The following is a 20264-nucleotide window of genomic DNA, read 5'->3' as shown; positions in this document are numbered from 1 at the left end:
CGTTTTTCATGCTGTCTGGACACGAAGACCTGTTATGTCATTATGGGAACATCCAGGAAGACGTCAATAGTGGGAACAGCTGATCAATCATGTGAGTTGAATCCATCCATCCATTCATCCATCCATCCTCATCCGCTTATCCAGGACCAGTTCGCGGGGGCAGCGGGCCAAGCAAAGCACCTCAAACGTCCCTCTTCCCAGCAACACTTTCCAGCTCCTCCTGGGGGACCCAACGGTGTTCCCAGGCCAGATGAGATATATAATCCCTCCAGCGTGTTCTGGGTCTGCCCTGGGGCCTCCTACCAGTAGGATGTGCCCGGAACACCTCTAATGGGAGGCGCCCAGGAGGCATCCTGATCACCTGACCCCTTTCAACGCGAAGGAGCAGCGGCTCTACTCCGAGCTCCCTATCTCTAAGGCTGAGCCCAGCCACCCCACGGAGGAAACTCCTTTCAGCGGCTTGTATCCGCGATCTCATTCTTTCAGTCACTACTCAGAGCTCATGACCATAGGTGAGGGTTGGGACGTAGATGGACCAGTAAAACCAAAGCTTCACCTTCCGGCTCAGCGCCTTCCTAACCACAATGGTGCGCCGCACCAAACCGCCGATCCATCTCATGCTCCATTCTACCCTCACTCATGAAGAAGACCCTGAGATGCTTGAACTCCCTCGGTTTGCTTTGATTTTCTAATGCAATATTTCAAAATATTCAGAAAAATACGTTCATGGAAACACTGGTAGTGACTCAATCGAGGAGGTAATATCTAGGAAAATATTTGAATGATGTGGGTTTTTGAAAGCTGCTACTCCAAGGTTGCTTGTGAGGTTCTTTTTAGTCCTCGAAAAGCCATTTTCCTTCAAATTATAGACAACGGTATGATTCAAGGTTTATAATGAAAAGGAGCAAAACCATTAGGTATACAGAAAATGTTCATGTACAGCACATGACCTGCTCGTGTCACAGCTGACATACTGTGATAGCCAGTATTGTGGACTGTTAAGGATAATATTTCAGTGTTTACAGTCTGTATGCATGGATCTCAACACAACTGAACATCTACAGAGAAAGGAAGATTGTGTAGGTTGGCACTGTCGTGGTTTTGCTCCCACTCCCCTTTACCATGAGAACACGCTCACATAACCACCATTACATGCATGTTGCTATGGTGATCTCTTTACGCTCCTTAATGTCAAGTGTCAACTCAGCTTCCTCTGTCCATAACAACCATTGAGGCAGTCTGTCTGTGGTGATGTAACAGCTTTCATTAGCACTGTTGAAAAGGTTAACATCCACTGTACTTTGTTTCAGTGGAGGGTGAATAAATGTGAATAAAAGTACTGTCAAACACACAAAAGGTTCAGACAGAGCAGTGCTGCAGAGGTTCCTGTTGTGTCTACTATACAATGCAATGGACTGCAGTGATCATCCATACTGTGGAACAATTGGATCTGAGACATTCAACACTGCTCGGGGAGACACCATTATGTGCTGTACACAGTGGACTTATTGGATTCTTATTGATTTTTTTAAAGGTTAGCCCTGCTTAGCCTTCCTAACTTATGAAGATTAGATCCTTCATGTTTATAGCCAGTCATGTCTCAGGTTTTAAACCCCATGATAAAGTTAAGTAAGATCCTATTTCATGCCCTCTTCATGTCAGTCAGACAGTCATTACAAAATCATGCTATGCAACTAGACATTGCTCAAACCCACATAGCTTTATTCTAAATCCTTGTGCAATTCCTTAAGTTTCCAAAGATACCGAGTATTTAAGGCTGAAATTTTAGGAAAGTGTGTATCAACTAATGCACAAGACATCCAAAATATTTCTATTTGATGGAAAGTTGCAGCCATAAAACAAAGAGTCTTAGGTTTGAATATTGAACTCAGGGTAGACATCATATAGGCTGACTTGTGATGAGCTCATCACCTTGGGCTCTGGGAAACATCATCAGGTAGGGCTGACCCAAATTGAATGTGCATTTGGCCATGTCGTCGAGCTAATTTTCAGTCTCTGTCAACAATATTTTCATTCTTTTCAATGATTTTTAAAGTACGTATAAGTCCAGCCCCAGTGTTGGCTTTACTGAGGGTATCAGAAAACTAAACAAAACTACAGAATGTGCAACACCATCTCCTGTCCAATGGTCTCCATGGCGTGAAGAATCTTATTGTCTTGTTTTGGCAGAAAATAGATGTACCTACATCTTGGATAACAACACTGACTGATACCCTCCACCTGGAGAGGATCTGATACACCCTTAATGACAGACTGGAGGAGTTTGAAAGGATTTCGAAACCCATGATTTCATCTACGGAAGGAGCAATCAGTTAAGGTGCACTGTGCAAGCAGTATAAATCCACATGTGGCACTGGATGGGGAAGCGTGGGACTGGGGGGGGTGGGGGTGTTTTTTTGCTTTTTTAGTTTCCTTGTTTGCTGTTGTTTGTTTTTTGTGTTTTTTCTTCCTTGTACAGTTTGTGTAGTACCTAAAATGAGGCACTGTTCCTACTCCACGCAGGTCTGTATGACTACTTTGCACGTACTTCACAATCGAAATATAAAAACATGAATTATTCTAGTTTTGTGACCCCGACTCGCTCTCATCTAACGTTAGTCACCCGCAGCTCAGCACTTCTGAAACTGGAATATCCTCACTACATGTGACAGGTTTACGGATATCCTAGCAAGATGTCAAAAAAGTCAAGCATCTAGCATACTATCAAAGTTTGCAAAGATGACACCTAAAAAAACTGAGTGCCAAATATGCCAGAGGAAACTGGTGTATCACAAATCTACAACAAGCTTGGCAAATCACCCGATTACTCCAAGTAACAGCTCAGGTGTTCTGCAAATTATTTTTCTTCCTCGCTGTTATTTATGGCTAGTGTTACTGTGACCTGCATGCTAACACATGCTAACAAGTGGGTAATTGTCAGGTTATTTTAGATGCATCAACTAAAAACTGATGCTTCAAAAAGGCAGACTTATGCCCTCCTCTCATAACCCCCAACTCCCAGTCGAAGCTTCGCTTAATTGCAGATATTGCTCAGTAAAGCTTCGATGCCCTAAAACTGATTTTCAGGACAGCCCTATATCATGCAGTGTAGAAGAAGGTGGTTTTAACAACCTTAAGGCTACTTAAAGGGAAATGGGAGAGGTTAACTGGATGTTAGGGGCTTAAACATCATTAGAGGACAGCTGCAGCTCATCTACGTCTGCTCACTGCATTAGTGATGTATTTCCACTGCCTCACACTGAGCTACTCCGCAGACAGCAGCAAATCATCATGGGACTGTTGCAAAAGTCTTTGATAACAATCTGACCTAGAGTATAAGCTGCTCGCTGGGTGAATCAGCATCCCCACAGCTACGGTGAAGCAAGCAACTTCATCATCCACTGTGATGAAATATCAACTAAAGGTTCAGTTAAGCATAGCCTTTATTTGGCCTCAACAGTTAAGCTGTACAATGTACACAACATAAAAGAAATCACACAACCTGTAACTGTTCAGTGTCAACCTGCTCTCTAATTACAAATATTAGAATTTAGCAGTAGATATGGCTCATATCTACTGCTAAATTCTAATATTTGTAATGGGTAAATGTAACCTTGTAAGGCTGACAGGAATCGAGTACGCTTAACAAATAAATAGGAATTAAATGGTGACAATAACAGAAAGTCATGACTCAGGGCAGTGACTAGTATAAAGGCTAACACTTTAGTTTCCCCACCATGCATAAAGGCATGTATATGTCATGTCACATGTCAAAATACTCCTCATACTCAGAGGATCAGCTTTAAAAACCGACAACTACAGACATATTTCAAAAGATAATAATTCAGCAGGAGTATCTGCTGGGATACTTTCAACCCAGTCATGCAAAGCTATAACAAAAGCCCAGTCTAATTAAGCCTTTCTAAGAAAAAGGCAATCAACCTTTCATTCGAATAACCTAATTAATTTGCAGAAACCCAAAAGAGAATCACTTTCTGACCTACATTTCGAAAACATTAAACTTTGCCTACTTCAAGCATTTCACTATCCACACTAACCTGAACTCCAGAGATTATCTTTTGGCCACTTGCAGGTAATACTTCCTGCTGCAGGATGTCGGCTGACAAAAAACCTCACAGCAAAATACAGAAATCTAGAAGGCAGCAAGGGAAACTTAAACAGCAGTCAAAATGCTGTCCAAGGTTCCTCTTAGAGCTGCACAATAAAGCAAAATATCATTGAAATCGCAATATGGACAAGTGTAATATCCAAATTGCAGGAGCTGTAATTCTTTGATAAAAATAAAATGTGTCGCAACACACGTTATAAATGATGCATTGAGGTGCTACAGAGATGATTTGAATAACAACAAAATAGACACTACAGACGATCTTGTGATGGGATCAGTCCAGCCAGACACTCATGCTAATAGCACAGAATATCTAAAGTATTTCCTACGCACCACAGATTGTGTAAAGGACATTCTTTGCATTGTTTCCATCTAATCAGCTCAAATGTAAAAGGTCAAGAAGGTACAGAAAAGTCCCAGGATCTGGAGGATCATATGATCAGGGTCAACTCTCTTACTATAGTATCCACAGGGGAAAACTGTTGTTCTGACATACACATTAAATAGCAAGAAAGATTACACCTAACATGCATAATTGTACTAAGTTACCAGTTTATTAGGTACACCTAACTTACACTAATGCAGTCTAATACAACAGCTTTTCATTAAAGTTACAAAGTTCAGTTAATGTTGAAACTGTTTTAAAGAGGTGTTAAATCAACTTCATGGTCATTTTGGAGACTGTGGTGCATGGTGCTGTTTATTGTATTGAGTTAACCTTTTTTAGACTGCCCTCAGTGCTAAAAATGGGGGGACAAAATATTTGACACATCTCTCGGTATTGTGCAACACTGAATAAAAATCTCTATAAAACATTAAAATGCATTAAAGTTCATTTTTGACCTTGGTTACAGCAGCTTGACAAAAATAATCTTCACTCAAGGTCCACTTAATACCATTATTCCTCTATTTCATCAGCTGAGGAAAACAAATTTGACATTAACAGCTCCGAAAAAAGTTACTGGACCTTGGAGTTAAGAGTTTTTCATCAAACTACTGAAACTAGTATTAACAAAAACTGAAGTGACAAAAACTGGAAAGACGGCAGAGGAGATACCCGCACGCCAATACAACTGAGCTGGGCAGCCATAAAAAAGGTTCACAGGCAGAGATCAATGCAAAACAAAAACAAAGTCAATTTATTTAGAACACCCGTGCACAAAAAGACGGGTGCTAAAAGTGCAAAAAATAATAAAAAGTGATTAAAAACAGCAGCAAACATTTCAGTTCAATTTTTTTTTTAAAAGAAATTCACTGATCAATCGATTCAGTTATTTTCTAAAGCTAAAAATGTCACTAATTTATTGGCTCCAGCTTCTCATACATGAATATTTACTGTTTTTATTACCCTTCTGTGACATTACACTAATTATTTTTTGATTTTGGACTATTGCTCAGACAAAACAAGTTAACTAGAGAAGCCACCTGGGGCTCTGGAAAACTGTGATGGACATTTTCCCTATTTTCTGACATTTTATAAACAAAATGATCAGTAGAGAAAATGAGTGCGGCAATAACAACCTCCAGGAAGGTAAGATTTTGTATTAGACTACAATAGTTTACTTTCAGCTAGGTGTATCCAATAAACTGAAAACTGTGCGTCTTCATAAACAGCTGCTTTTATAATAAAAAGGAGCACAGATATGAGGTAAACAGAAAATGTTCATGCACAGAGCTCGTGTCACTTCTGGATAGTAATTCAGTGTCTACATTTTTTCAATGAATGGATCTCAACACGACTGAACATCTACAGAGAAAGGAAGACTGTGTAGGTTGACACTCCCACTCTCCTTTACCATGAGAACTCTCACAAAACCACCATTACATGCATGTTGCTATGGTGATCTCTTTACACTGATAAAAACTTCAACACAGGAAACAGATAAAATATTGGCTCCAGCTTCTCATACATGAATATTTACTGTTTTTATTAGCCTTATGTGATATCAAACTAATTATATTTGGATTTTAGGCTAGTGCTCAGATAAATCAAGTTACCTAGAGAAGTCACATTGGGCTCTTGAAACAGTGATGGACATTATTCACCATTTTCAGTCATAATAACCTCCATGAAGGTATGGCTTTGTATTAGACTGCAGTAGTTTTACATTCAACTAGGTGTACCCATTACACTGACAACTGTGTGTCTTTGTTTACATTGCAGCTACCTGAAAATGGCGACTGATGTAAAGAGCTAACTGAGCTGTTAACATCAGCCCAGTTTATCTGCCAGTTCATCTTGTTCCTTCTTACACATTCACTGCAGCTGCACTTCCTTCCTGACACTTAAGAGTCATCATTGATTTAGCATTTCACAGCAGGAGCTACTTTTATAGCTCTTAGCAACACTTTATACTGAAGTCAATAACACAATTGATAATACAATTCAGGAAGCTAGTAAGCTAAAACACTCAAGCTGTTGTAAACACGTTAATTTACACCCAGAGTAGTGACAACACTACATGCTAGCAGTGGTCATAAGATACTCCATTCGTCTTCCGGGCTGCCTACGAAGTTTTGAATGACACCCGATTCTGCCAAACAGGCTCGTGCTGTGTTGGCTCACTTTACGTGTTTAAAAAAAGCCTCCAGTCCTTTAAAGTACGCGTTAGGTTTAGTACTCAGTGTTGTCTGTTCGTTGTGTATTAAAAACATAATGTTAAGTTCAAACAAACTCACCCGGCCGCTCATCTTTGTGTGTTTTCTAACCCTTCTCCAAGTGCAATTCAGCAGAAACGCTCCGCTGACAGAACAACTGCAGAAATGAGAAAGTGACGTGCGCAGAGGCGGGATCTGCCACCGTAGCGACGTTACGTCATCACGCACAAGCCGCGTAGGAGGAAGTGCAGGTGGATGTTCAGGGAGTGTGGGAACTTCCTCTGACAACACGTCGATTTTCATTTCGGTTTTAAATTTCTGTTTCCAATTCAGTTTAGTTTCCAGAGTGGGTTCGCTCCTTTCTGTTTTCTTTTTATTGATTATAATTGTTTCGTTTTTGTTTACTTTTGATTAGTTTAAGAGTTGGTTTTATTTTTTCCTTTTGCAATGAGATTTAAAGGGAAACTACGCCTATTTTCAAATTCATACATGTTATTCCTTTGGTTTAAGACAGTCCACAAATATTAGTGAACATGAGCAACTGTCTCCCAGATCTTAAAGCCACAGTGCTAAAACTCAAATTTATGATGTCACAGGGTGTAAAGTCTGGGGCTGCCCCGTAGACAATGAATGGTAAAAGATGTTCTAGATGACACTGTGAGCACTGAGGGGATTATTCTGAGTATGGGTGCATTTTCTGTTTCAGAACTGAGAAAACACTACAGTAGAATAAAGCTCATTTGGATATAATAAAGAAAACCAACATTCTGTGGGTCCATAAAATCACTCTCCCATTCATCATCTGTGGAGCAGCTCCAGACTTCATACCCCATGACAGGGGTGTCCAAACGTTTTGAATATGGGCCAGATTAGATAATATGAAAATACCTGGGGGCCAGCTGATTCTTGTAACATACAAATGGGACAAATACAACAGTTTTAAACTCTCACTTGTCACTGTCGCGACTTCTACGCTTCTTTGCTGTGGCCATGTCTGCTACCTAGCCAGGAATATTGTTTCAGTTAGTTTTTTTGTTTTCCTAAAGTCCAGTTTTTATTTTTGTTGTAATCACGACTCTGTGCTCATCAGATAAATTATGTATTCAAGTTGTTATTTTAACAACTTGAATACATAAGTCTTTTAACCTGTATCTATAACACCTCATGTGTTCATATGACCCTTTTGACGTTTTAGTAAGATGCTTTTTGCACATCTTTTGTTCTCATTTTACTTTAAAATATATTGGTATGTTTTGTCTAAATGTAACTAACAAGTAAATGTTATAATATTGCATGAATGATTTGATTTTGTCACCCATGTTTATTACGTTGTAAAGTAAAAAATGAGTAAGAGGTGACATAAAAAAGGGAGGGGGGGAAGTCAGTTTTCAAATTAATAATACTTAAAATAATAATTATTACAAAAATTAAAATTACAAATGTTAAAAAAAACTTTTTTTAACTTGTTTTTTGTGTCTGACGAATCCAGAATGAATACGATTGAAATTATGTGATTTTAACTAATCTCAAAATCAGATAAAGTTCTTTGAAAAATGTTTAAAATTAAGAACCACTTGTATATTTAATATGAATCTGTATCAGCAGCAACAAATACTTTGTTGATTTTTAAAGAATGAAGCTTGTGGATGACTGAGATCTACATGAACATTTCTAAAATGTAACATCCCAGTATAATAGATAGATAAGAAGCAAAGTAAAATCTTTATTTCGGATGCTAAAAGGTCACAGTAAAAGGCTTCAGATATACTGAGACATAAAGTCTTTAAAAATAAAATCTCTGAATATTTGAAGTTTTGAAGTCTTTGCCACAGGCATGACAGCTACATTTTAAATGACATGCTTGTGCTTCTCTATGTGCTGTTATAAGTACTGAGAGGAAAAGAAGAAAGAGGTTTGTGGCACTTGTTTGAACACTGTGGTGTAAAGAAAACTGTGTTATGATAACTGGGAAAAGGGTTGTAGAAATAAATTTACTGATGTGGGTCACACATGCCCTTGTGATAAACTTTGCCATTTACACTGTAAAAAAATGTCTAAACCTAAGTGGACTGAGTAGTCATGCTGTTTGTGTAAAAATCAAAATAAAAGACCATCCAAAACTGTCCATTGAACTGATTTAATGCCCTTGTGACTTTTTTTTTTCCAAATAGTGACAAATATAGCAGCAGGAGGAAGAGACTCTTGGGTGAATTCTGAATTTCATCGCTTCAACATTTGTATTTTTGTGGCGGTAATTTTAAGATTGGTTTCCGACTGCTTGGACACCTTTCCTTTGACTTGTCTGGTTACATTTTCTGGGTCACACTCCCATTCTTGAGTGCATTTCAAAGACACATGTAAATCCCATCTCCTCACCCTCATACTGTAAAACAAACATCATAGCTGAGTGCTCCAATGAAAAGTTACCACGTCAAATTACCATCAGCAATTTGTTTTTTTGCAAGAGACAAGACAAAATCCTTAAAATACAAAATATTTATTTTGAAAATGTCTTTATAAGAGTAAAACAAAAACAAAAAAATAAAACCAAATCAAAACCATACAAATTGTTTGGTTACTAGCATACCACACTAGTGCTAGGAACTAACAATGGAGAATTGCTCACTCAGGGGTAACTCACAGACGCTCAGAGGCGATGAATACATCTCCACCTCTGCCCTCCGATTTCATATTGCACCCAAACACTGAGGCAAACAGAAGCGCCGAAAAAGTGGCACTAGTGGTGAAATGGCATCCTGTTCGATAAGCTTCCATAACCAGGGTGGGCAGACATGTGGCAACCATCTGATTTTCTTTTCTTTTTTTTTAAACAAAAACACAAAACCAAAAACAAATAAAGTGAGTTTAATACATATCTGAAATACAGTGGGGACTTAAATGTTGGCATCGATATGGTGAGGAACAAAAATTAAGAGTTAGGGGGAGCTCTTCGACCAAAATTCAGTATCCCAAGGAGTATCCCAACCTTCCAAAAACTGAACAGTGTGCTTCTGAAAGATATGGACAAGAAGAAGGAGAAAGCCTCGTGTCTGCGTATGCGGTTAGCAGCAGAGTCCGAGGCCGCAGAGGTCAATGTTGCACCTTTGAGGTTGCAGTGGAGTCAGCTTGGTAAGCACGACCTTATAGCAGATATAAACATATATGTATTCTTAAACCTTTTTAATCTTTTATTGTGGTTGTACAATATTCCCTGATGGCCTGATTTGGCCGCTGAGTGTTATACAGAATCCTGAAGAGATATCAAAATTAAAGAGGAAAAAACAAAAACAAAAACAAACGAGAGAAGTGATGAAATTGTCCATTGAGGGAAACGAGGGGGAGTTTGATGGGGGAATCCTGTTTGTTGCAGTTTGTGGGACTGGTTGTCGCTCTCCCTTGTCCCCTTCTTAAAATGTTATACACGCTGGTCAAACACACACAGTTCCTCCATCGCACTGCCGTGACAATCTGCTCTGAGGAGGGAGGAAAAGACATTCAGTTGAGACTAAAGAAAGAGCGTAAGAGCCATGCTTCTCCTCTAACTGTAATATTATTATCATTTTTACCTATGTCAGCTTCTTGGCTTTGTTGTAAAGTGAATCCACGACTTTGCTCATGTTCTGAATTGTTTCCAAGGCTGCTTCGTATGTTTTGTCCACTGGGGGCTCCTCGAATATGATCAAGACACCTTCACCTTGGTCAAGGATTCCTGCACAAGAATGTGTCACATAAATATATTAGAGTACACTGAAGACTCCTGCTCTGTACTGCGGCACATTAGAACCATTGTAGGTTACAAAAAAAACCAAACTGAATTTCTGGGAATAAAGTAGTAAATTCTGAAAAACTTCTTTGTTTTCAAGGAACCATATCGCTTCACTCTACAAGGTTAAATCAATCATAAGCTTGATGGCCTTCCTGGGTTTTCTAGCTACATCAAAACATGATGTTAACACGAATGGGCCTCTTCAGCTAAAGTTCATGTACATTTAGAAACTTTATATATCCTAAAAACTGAAAATAATAAAGTAATCTAAGTCTAAAAATAATGTAATGTTAACAGTAGGGCTGGGCGGTATTGGCGGTGACGGTAACTTACCGCAGTAAACATGAGCCGTGGCACTGCTTTTGTGGTTGCAAATTTATGACTTCATAATCTCAGAGTATATTCAATTTGGGGTTGTTTTTTTTTTCAAAATTTGTGATTTTCTGTCAGTAAATTTACAGTTTTAATCTCAGACGATATCTTTTATCTGGCCATTATGTGTTTTTCTCCAAGTATTAACCCCCTTACACTAGGTGGGTGGGTGGGTCTGGATGTTTCTGTTCTTTAACTAATACGCTGTCTGTGCTCTGCCTGTGACGTGAATTTATCATTTGACTTTTAGGAAAAGACAACTCCAATTACCGTGAAACTTTTTGTCCAGAATCATCTGTGATAATTTCCTCTCAACATCCCCCTATGAAGAACAAGAAAAGACACGAATAAGAAAAACCCTCGTTTTCAGAGATATAAATGACAATTTTAACACTCAGAAAAAACATGTATGCAAATATACATACCTTTGACAGTTTGATTAGACCTGATATGTGTGCTATCTGAAAACAGAAGCAGAGGAAAATGAAGGAATCATTAATTTCTTTGTTAAATAGGTGACATAAAGATTGATGTAAATATATAAAAACAATAAATAAATAATACAGGACAGCATACATGATTATAGCACCATCATCACTGAGCATCTAACAGCAGGTAAGAAACAACTGTGAGGAAAGTAGGACTGCATATAGTGCAATAAAAAATCATGGGCACACTCTGGTAATAGTTGGAGTAAAACCTATTCTGTCTGAACATGGCTGGAACAGAGTCGACTGCCAAAATCTTCCCACATTGTGAGATAACAACACTTCTTTAGTTCTGCTCTTCATCCCACTGTGCTATTTATTCTTCCTGATATTTCTATAATTTATACCTTTAGTTGTACAAGATTATTCGTATTTATATCTATGGTGTACTATGTCCACAATAACTGTTAAACTGCTCACAGTGTAGACCGCCACAACCCCCCAACATGGGAGAAAATCTTACGGTTTGATTCTGCTCTTTTTATTCGTAATTCCACTTTTCCCTGTGTCTACATTCATACTATGCACTGTGCTGTATTTTGTTTAATTTGCGTTAACACCTTGGGCCGAGGGGAATTCAATTTTGTTTCCATACACTCTGTATGTGGAAATGGTCGTGGACAAACTTGAACTTAAACTGGGGCTTACGAAAGTCTTTGCACAAAATTATAAGAAAATAAAGATGATGGCGAGACACAAAGAAATGTTAAGACCTGATAATAATTGGAGAAGGTTTAATTGTATAACTCTATGGTGATAAGTTTCCTTTGTAAAGCTGGGTCCTTACCTGTACTCTGGAAAATGGTTCAATGACTCGGATGAGGTTTTGTTCCAGCAGGTTGTCGTACAGCTTGGCCAGGTGAGTGTTGATAATGGGATCGTCCCTCAGTTCTGCTCTGTACTCTGTTAGGGCCTGGAACATGCACAACTTTGACTTTAAAAACTTAAAATACTCCAACGAGGAAGCAATATGAGTAGACGCATACTTCAAAACTTCATTAAAAATGCATTATATATACTGAACAACACTTTGAACAAGGTTTTTGCCATCATAGAATCAGCAGGTATAATCATTCAAACTAAAAGTCAAGGTGCTTAAGTTAATTTCTGTGTGCTGCACGTATCCCAGCCGGCATAAGAAGCAGTCGGTGAAGAAAAAAACAAGACCCAAAAGGCTAAACAGAGGTTAATCTGCATAAAAATCCATGAACACAGATTTGATGGAATTCTTACCTTTTCAAAGTCTGCTAATGATCTGTTCTTGCAGGCCTGGGCTACACATTTCAGTGCATCTGTCTGGATGGGTAAAAACAAACAAAAAACCCCATAAATGTCATCCTACAGAAACCAGTTCAATTAAATTGATTAAATTGATTGAAAATCTCCCGTGAGCAGAAAATGATGAGTACTTGCCTGTCTGCCGGCATATCGCAGGCCCAGTTTACCACTGATCAGGGCTTGAACCTCCTCTGGTCTGAAACAGAACAGAGAGACATATAATAATATTCATGATTCAAACGTACCATGTGGATGTGAAACTTTCAACCAGCTCAGTGTCATTCAGTGTGGCAGATGAATAGTGTTTGGCTTCCCCCCTTGCCACGAGCACCTGGAGCTCCCCGCTCATTTGCCGGCGGAGGTCTGACAGGTGATGCGTCTGACATTAGCTAGCGGAATGGTGTGAAGCCAAACACTTTTCATCTGCAATGACACGGAGCTGGTTGAAAATGGGCAGAGTTTCCCTTTAAGTACTGCACGTAGAGTTTTAAGCACGACTCACAGGTTGAGGACAATTTTGCACAGAAGCATGTATTTGAGTGCTGTGATGGCTCTGGGGCTGTCGATGGAGTCGTAGCCCTCGAAGGCCTCAAAGAAGTAGGAGTAGGCCGTCTTCCAGTCCTTCTCCTCTGCTGCGTGGATGATCCCTGTAGCAGAGATGACACAGCGTGATAGTTACCATCTACGGCAGGAGGTTCATACAGTTTTGCAAAAAGTATTCCAGGTGGACATTTCATTTAAACTAGAGACCCTATATTCACACCCCCTGCCTTTGGACAATGTCACCTCTCATAAAGGATATCTTTTTTGGATCTTAAGTGCAGCCGGCAGGACAGTCATTGCTGCAAAATGGCTAAACCCAGCAACACCTACAGTCAATGATTACACTGATATTATATGTGACATCTTTCAGAAGGAAAGGATTACTTTGTCTATTAGACTGCAACAGGACAAGATTGTGAAAAGATGGGAAAGCTGGATGGTGTGTATCACAACTGTACGTGCTTCGTTTGTTTAAGGTAAATTTTTGTCTTTAAAATTCTTTGGTTTCTTATCTTCTTTTTTTTATTAAGTTCAGTTTTATTTATTTAATTCGTTTTTCTATGGTCATACCTGCATCTATAATTACTTTACTGGTCCTTTTTAGCTTCTGTATTATCTGCTTTAAGTCACTTTTATGCCACCTGCTGTTATAGAAGTGTTTTACAGAAGACTCGGAAAGATCAGACTTTTACGCCCTGTGAAGATGATTAAGTTGTCAGCTTAGAACTTGGTACAACTCAATAAAAAGAGAATTTATAAAAAAAGGATTAGATCATAACTATGATCAGATTAAGGAAAAAAACACCAGTTTAGAACTTCACACTCTTTTTAATACAAGATAAGGTAGCTTGAAAAGCATTAGCTAGTGTGTATTATCATCAAATAATAACACTGACACTTAGAATTTGACTTTGAACTCTGCACTTATTTCAGATTTGCTTGGCGCCCCCCAGTGGTAGAATCAAAAAGTGACAATGAGGCATCCAACAAGGACTGTCTCATCTTTTCTATCAGAAGAATCTGAAGGATGCTGTATTTAAATTTAAAAAAATCCACACTTAAACATCCCACATTTGTAAAGATTTTTTTTTGCCTTTTTATGTCTGTATTTGACAGAACAGTTGCTGTGTGAAACCCACAGCCACCTCAGAAATGACACAACCCCGGGATGTGGTAAGCCACTGGGCAACCCAACACCCCACATTTTTGGCTTTACTCATTGTATTTTAGCAAAGCAATCTATGAACTATTGCAAGCACATGTCACAATAGATACATAAGTCTCTGGGACACTTAATGGACTGTTGTCAATATCACATGTTAAACTTGTGCTTTTCCTACTGTGACAAGTCAAAATTAAACTAATAAAAATTAATATGCTATTACCAAATGTGTGGTATATCTTGTTTTACCCAACCAAAGTACCAGATGATGAAGCTGTCAAACAGCACTAACACCAATTACATTTTGCTTGTGATTGTAACAATACAATTCATTCTGTGACTGCTAAATTCTGAAGTTTTCCTGATGTGATAAATCCTACCAATCCGCTACCCCACTCACAAAAACCAAACCACTTTAGTCCAGGTAGTCTTTGGAAGTGAGAATTCTGAACACAAACTGACCTGACTGCATGTCCAGAGCTGCCTGGAGCTTTGGAGGACAGTAAATGGCGTTGGCGGTGGTCCTGGCTGAAGTGAGGGCTGCGCGGGCCTTGGGCAGGTTACTGAGAGCATGGTACGTCTTACTTTCCAGCAACTGCACCTCTACCAGAAGAGCTTTGTCATCCATCTTTTTCAGCTCCTGGAGCAACTGGGAGCCTGAGGGAAAGAGGATGAACACGAGTTAATGTCATGCACATTAGCTGTTGCAATAACTTTGTACAACACTCAGTAAACAGCTACGGGGTAAGTGTACCATTACAGTCCTGATATGTGCTGCTGTTCTTCCTCCTCTCATTTTAAGTGAAACCATGTCTATCTGCTTTGAAAACCCTCTTTTATAAGCTACTGAATGTTCTGACATGGACCACAAAATGATATTTTTAGTTTTGTGTTTCTTGGTGGACTAGAAATCATCTGTGTGGAATGCCACATAGCAATGACTGCCTTTCCGTAAAGTCTCTAAGGCAGGAGACAGATGCTGCTGTTTAGCACAAGATAAAAATGTTGTGTCTCTAAACACTCACCAAGCGCCAAGGCCTCCTGGTATCTTTTGGTGTCAAAATAGAGTGAGATCAGCCGTGCCTGAAAGAAGAGAGAGTGCTGTTAGACAAGCAGAGAGCAGCTGTGCCAATCTGATGCCTTGTACAAAAGCTGCAACATGTATCATGGACCTGAAAGACAGAAACACTACCAGGATACAACAAAAATCAAAAGACAGGAAGACCCAGCATGGGTTTCTGTTTCAGGGTTTTTGGATATTTGCTAATTACTTAACATTTCAATAACTGTAACAAACATATTAGAATTTCCATTATCAAACTTTGCAGGATATTTCCAGCCTCATTTTCCAATTTATCCTTTTCATTACCTACACATTTTCCTTCTAGATATATGTGCACGAAATTAAGACAGAAACGTTTACACAAAGTTAAGATTCCTATATGTAATTGTCAGGCACCATGTACAAAACACATTAATTTCATACAAAGAGAAGAGATGCATTGTACCAGCTACTAGCTAATTTCCCTCAGGTCCCTGGGCAGGTAGAAACAAACAAAAACCTGCTGTTTGGGCGTGCTGCTTTGTTTTAATCATGCTTTACACACCAAAAAAAGAATTCACTGACATTTTGGCCCACATGATGGAACAGACGTGTTTTAGCTAGCCTTACAGCCCTTCAAAAAGTCAATCATTATGAAGCAATTCATGACAAACAGTAACAGCAAGATGTTGAAATGCCACTCACACCCTTTTTGGAAGAACGTGCTAAATTACAGACAGTTCCTACATTTCTTAGAATTACTTCTTACAGGAAAAGCCACAGAGAGGAGGTAAACCAACTGTTCTCAAAGGTGGAACTTCACACCAACACATCTAAGTGATAATAATTCTACTCCAAATGCAGCAGTCTGAAGTTGCATTACATTATCGCTGCTGAGGCTACTACTGGAAGACAAACAAACATTTGGCTTGTGTTTCTAGAGACCTGAGTGCTCTGGATCGATTTAAAAATTCCTTACATATCTCAGCATGATGTCATGTTGTCTACAGATAGCTATGAGGAATGTATTTGTATCAGCGCCTGTTTCTCAAAACATGAAGACTTCTGTCTTTGTCTGAGTTCATGGTACACACACAGAGCTATTAACAAAGGTTCATCTTTTTACTCCTATCACATTACCCATAATGTGTGTCTTAAGGGCGATTCACTGCCTGTCTGAGGAGCGTCCCTCTTCTCAGCTTTCACTCATTCACACATGCCACAGTTTCATTACATAGTTTTCCTCTCCACAGTACTAATACAAAATCTTGTTGATCCTGTACTTTGTAATTCAGCCAAAAAGCTCTAGATATTCCTGGCTGTGAGTGTGAACCTGCTGGCAGTGATTTGTCTACGAAGCCCATTTTGGCTGCCACAGCAGGATGATGTCATCATGGATGGCAGTGTGTAGTGGCTGTTTTAGTGTCTATCGTTGGCACTTTCTTTAGGCAAAGTTTACAACTTTGTGTCATCACATTTATCAAGTTTCCTGTTTTCATTTGGTTAAAACTCAAGGTAATGCCACAGTGACTGTGTTGGATACCTAAAAACAAACAAACGCTTCACCATAATCTGTTTGAAATCACAGCGTCTCCCACGCCATGAGTCAGGACATGTTAAATTTGATCCCTCCCACAGCTGCTATTAATGTTAGGGATATCTCTTTTGTTTTCACTATTATTAACCAAAGTGTTGTATGTTGGTGCTAACTAGAGTTGGGTGGGATGACGAATACATCCTATGCTTCTACCTCATCAGCAATCAAGGTGTCAAACATAATGCAAATACTAAACCTCAAACAGCATAACTGGTACACTATAGGTTGATGCAAAAACCTCTGATAGCTTGATAACCTTTGCCTACACAGTGTCGTTAAACTCAGCATCAAACTCCTTATTTGCAGTTCTCCAGTGAGGTTCTCCAAAAGATATTACAACGGTTTGTGTTCCATTTGAGGTGTTATATTTCATGATATCCAACTGTATACTGCAGTTATCCTCCACATTATACATGAGCCATTTCCGGCTGAAGGGGTGACGGTGGCCAGATGGAAAATTTTGCCCTCTTGTCAGATTCTAGCAACGAGGCACGCTGATATTGCAATGACTTTTGGTAAAATGGATTAAGTTACATGTATGCCTTTTGATAGCACCCACAAGTTTACTCTAGACCTCCTTACCTCCAGAGCCTGTCGTAGGAAGGTCCTCTTCTCGGCCTTGGCCCACTCAATGCATTCAAGACACAGCTCAACCTCCTGCCCCGTTGCTGCCTCCATGTCAAGAAAGAGGTCCAGCAGAGAGCGGACCAGCCGGGCCGCCTTGGCCTTGCTGATGGAAATCAGAAAAGGCCTCACAAACTTCAGCAGACCCCCTAGTTCTGGAGACAGCCACAAAAAGAAAAAACAAATATTATAAAAATTGGAAACATAACCTTGATTAATTTCATTAGGTTTTCTGCTGGCTTAGCTGGAAAGTAAGACACAGAATTAAAGTTTGACCATTACCAGCAGCCTGTCCTGTCTTGGCCAGGAGTGTCCCCAGCTCCAGGATGCTCTGTTCTTTAACCCTGACAGCTTCCTCATCGTTCTCTTGGACATCTCTCCTCACTGTTAAAGAAAAGCAGCAAGTTGACATTGTAAAGCACTTTACTTGTTTTATTATTCACTTGATGCAACTTGTAAATTTTAAAACAGTGTGTGTGCCAAAGTGAGACACTCATTTAATTAGTGTGAGTCCTGGACTTTTTAAGCTTTGGAAACCACCATCTGACTTCATCTTGTTTTATGGTGTTTGATGTCACATGATCTGTTTTATTTACATCCTCTCATATTACTCAATATTTGGTACAGAGTAGACACAAATCTTACAACTATACATGCAACTAAAAATTAGTTTTATCTACATATTTTTTAAATCTGTAACAGTGGTGTAGTGGTAGTTGATCAGGTGGGTGTACCACTATGTAGACAGGTAGGTTACCCACTGGGAAGTGTGTATGCTGTCCTACATATATATTTATTCCAAAGGCTTTTTTGGTTGATGGGTGGAAATCCTGTAAATGGCTAGAAAAAGCAGTGGGTATACCTTCTGCTACACCACTGGTCTGTAAGAAAAACAGTAAAAATGGAGATCACAATGCTCCTGAGCCCAGTTTTTTTTCTTAAAATAGCTTCCTATGTCTGAGCAACAGTCACAACCCCAAAAATACTGTACTCATAATTATATCGAGGCAGAGAGAAGCAGGAAATCCTCACATTTAAGGTGGAGTCAAGGAAAGTTTGTCCTTTTGCTTGATAAATAGCTGTCAGAATTAAAGCACTTTTTCTGTTAAAATGTTAATAAATCATTTTACCTTATTTACCTCACTAGTAGGAACTTAATCAATGTCTTGTCACGACATTTCTATTTGAAGCCGGAGAGCTTGACAGCTAGTGGGCTGTAGTGACAAGGCAATTTAAGGACAGTGATGCCAATAGGAAATGTAAGACCTGTTTACAGTACATCGTAATGCTATTTTAATACGCTCTAGTTTCCGCAAAAAATAAACACACACGCGAACCATGGCCAATTAGTAATACGTGTCCTATTAATTACAAAATAATGTAGTGGTTAATTTCACTGTGGCGAAGCAATACTTTTCACTGTGTTCATGATTTTGGTTAAAGGCGTTTGACAACAAGCTAAAGACGTTAGCCCCAACAGCAATCATGCTAACATGACAGTCTTGGTAGAGCTAACGGTAGCTAGCTTACAAACTGTGGACAATGACCCAGCAACACATGACACAACTACAGAGCCAAAACACAACATTACTGATAACTACTGACATATTTCACGCCCAGGCCTACAGTTAGCATAGCTGCTAACTCGCTAACATCCACTAGCAGTTACCGTTACACACCGTTCAGCAGTGAGTCAGCACGGCACACCACCGGCTCCTGCTATTGAACGCCGCTAGCTAGCACGCTAGCGTCGCCTGCTAACACTGACCGAGAAATGGCAAATTAATGTTGCCGAAGGAGAAGTGTCCGTCTCCAAACCTCGGCCGAACACCTACCTATTGAATGGAGGATGTCGATAGAGGCGTTGCGGTCCGTGCTAATGAGAGACTGGGCTCTCTGAAATTCAACCACTGCTGCAGCCGCCATCTTCCTTATTCAAATGCTGCTTGAATGAAAATTACGTGCGCGGACTACGTTACTTTGCGTAGGTGACGTCATGCCGTGGCTTGCATGTCGGGATTTAGAGGCATATGTGGGAAATGTAGTTATATGGAAAAATGGGTCGTAAACATGTAGCAGAGGGCCTCTTAAATGCGCATTTGATTTATAGGTGTGTTTACCTTGTAACTGATACAGCTCTGCTGTTAATCAGGCTTCTGTCTTTATGGGATGAAGGAGAATATAGATTTATCCCAGTGGGAGATATTTAATCCAATTTTACACATGGAAGAGAACGTGGCCTATTAAAACATAATTTTGACCTGGGAAATATAGATAATATAGCCTACCAAGAAATTTGCTTTTAATATTCTTAAAAAACACATCATTAACTGGTATGTACTGTAGTCCTGATAATCCTTCTCAGCTCTCAAGATAAAATAAAAATAAAATAAAATAAAAATAAAAATAAAATAAAAATATAAAATAAAATAAATGTGGCCAAAAACGTTAGACCAGCAACACAATTTAATTTTTTTAGGCTCATATGAATCATTTGGTCTTCTGTTTTAAAGTAGGTTAAAAATCACGATGCGCACATGCCAGGCCAATACCAATATTTTGTGCCAAAATTTAATAGTTTTCATGAGAATGGGACAAAATTCAGTTTATTCTGTGTTAATTTACGAACTCAAGCATATAAAACAGCAGTGTATTTCAGCATTAC

At 39.2% G+C, this 20264-nt stretch overlaps 2 protein-coding genes across 3 annotated transcripts in view; both read right to left on the bottom strand.

Moving 5' to 3' along the window:
- The window catches only part of LOC126400327 (vesicle-fusing ATPase-like), a 42687-nt gene extending 35797 nt beyond the window's left edge, over nt 1-6890 (bottom strand). Inside the window, exon 1 of the mRNA XM_050060966.1 lies at nt 6809-6890. Coding sequence (XP_049916923.1) covers nt 6809-6820 — 12 coding nt within the window. The 5' untranslated portion in view covers nt 6821-6890. The remainder of the gene's footprint in view (nt 1-6808) is intronic.
- A 2318-nt stretch (nt 6891-9208) lies between these two features.
- On the bottom strand, nt 9209-19566 carry psmd11b (proteasome 26S subunit, non-ATPase 11b). 2 transcript variants are annotated; one of them, XM_050060972.1, is made up of 13 exons: nt 19435-19566; nt 17882-17983; nt 17558-17754; nt 15362-15419; nt 14799-14993; nt 13134-13278; nt 12763-12827; nt 12587-12645; nt 12141-12266; nt 11291-11326; nt 11136-11187; nt 10294-10436; nt 9209-10200 (listed from the first exon to the last, which is right to left on the bottom strand). In XM_050060972.1, the coding sequence occupies exons 1-12, from the start codon at nt 19523-19525 to the stop codon at nt 10294-10296; spliced, it is 1269 nt and encodes a 422-aa protein (XP_049916929.1). In that variant the 5' UTR covers nt 19526-19566; the 3' UTR covers nt 9209-10200. The 2 variants fall into 2 exon arrangements, with proteins under 2 accessions (XP_049916929.1, XP_049916930.1); XM_050060973.1 differs by having other exon boundaries at nt 9209-10195.
- Between the last annotated feature and the right edge of the window lie 698 nt (nt 19567-20264).

The sequence above is a fragment of the Epinephelus moara genome, chromosome 13, assembly GCF_006386435.1.
Source record: "Epinephelus moara isolate mb chromosome 13, YSFRI_EMoa_1.0, whole genome shotgun sequence".
NCBI lineage: Eukaryota > Metazoa > Chordata > Actinopteri > Perciformes > Serranidae > Epinephelus > Epinephelus moara.
Note: the sequence above shows the minus strand (reverse complement) of the source record. Positions and strands in the feature narration are given on the sequence as shown.

Coding starts and splice junctions, on each gene's coding strand:
- psmd11b (XM_050060972.1), bottom strand. CDS start 19,525: ATGGCGGCTGCAGCAGTGGTTGAATTTCAGAGAGCCCAGTCTCTCATT. Junction 13,279..14,798: donor AGCTCTGGACATGCAGTCAG/GTCAGTTTGTGT, acceptor TCTCTGCTACAG/GGATCATCCACGCAGCAGAG. Junction 12,828..13,133: donor TGCAAAATTGTCCTCAACCT/GTGAGTCGTGCT, acceptor GTTCTGTTTCAG/ACCAGAGGAGGTTCAAGCCC.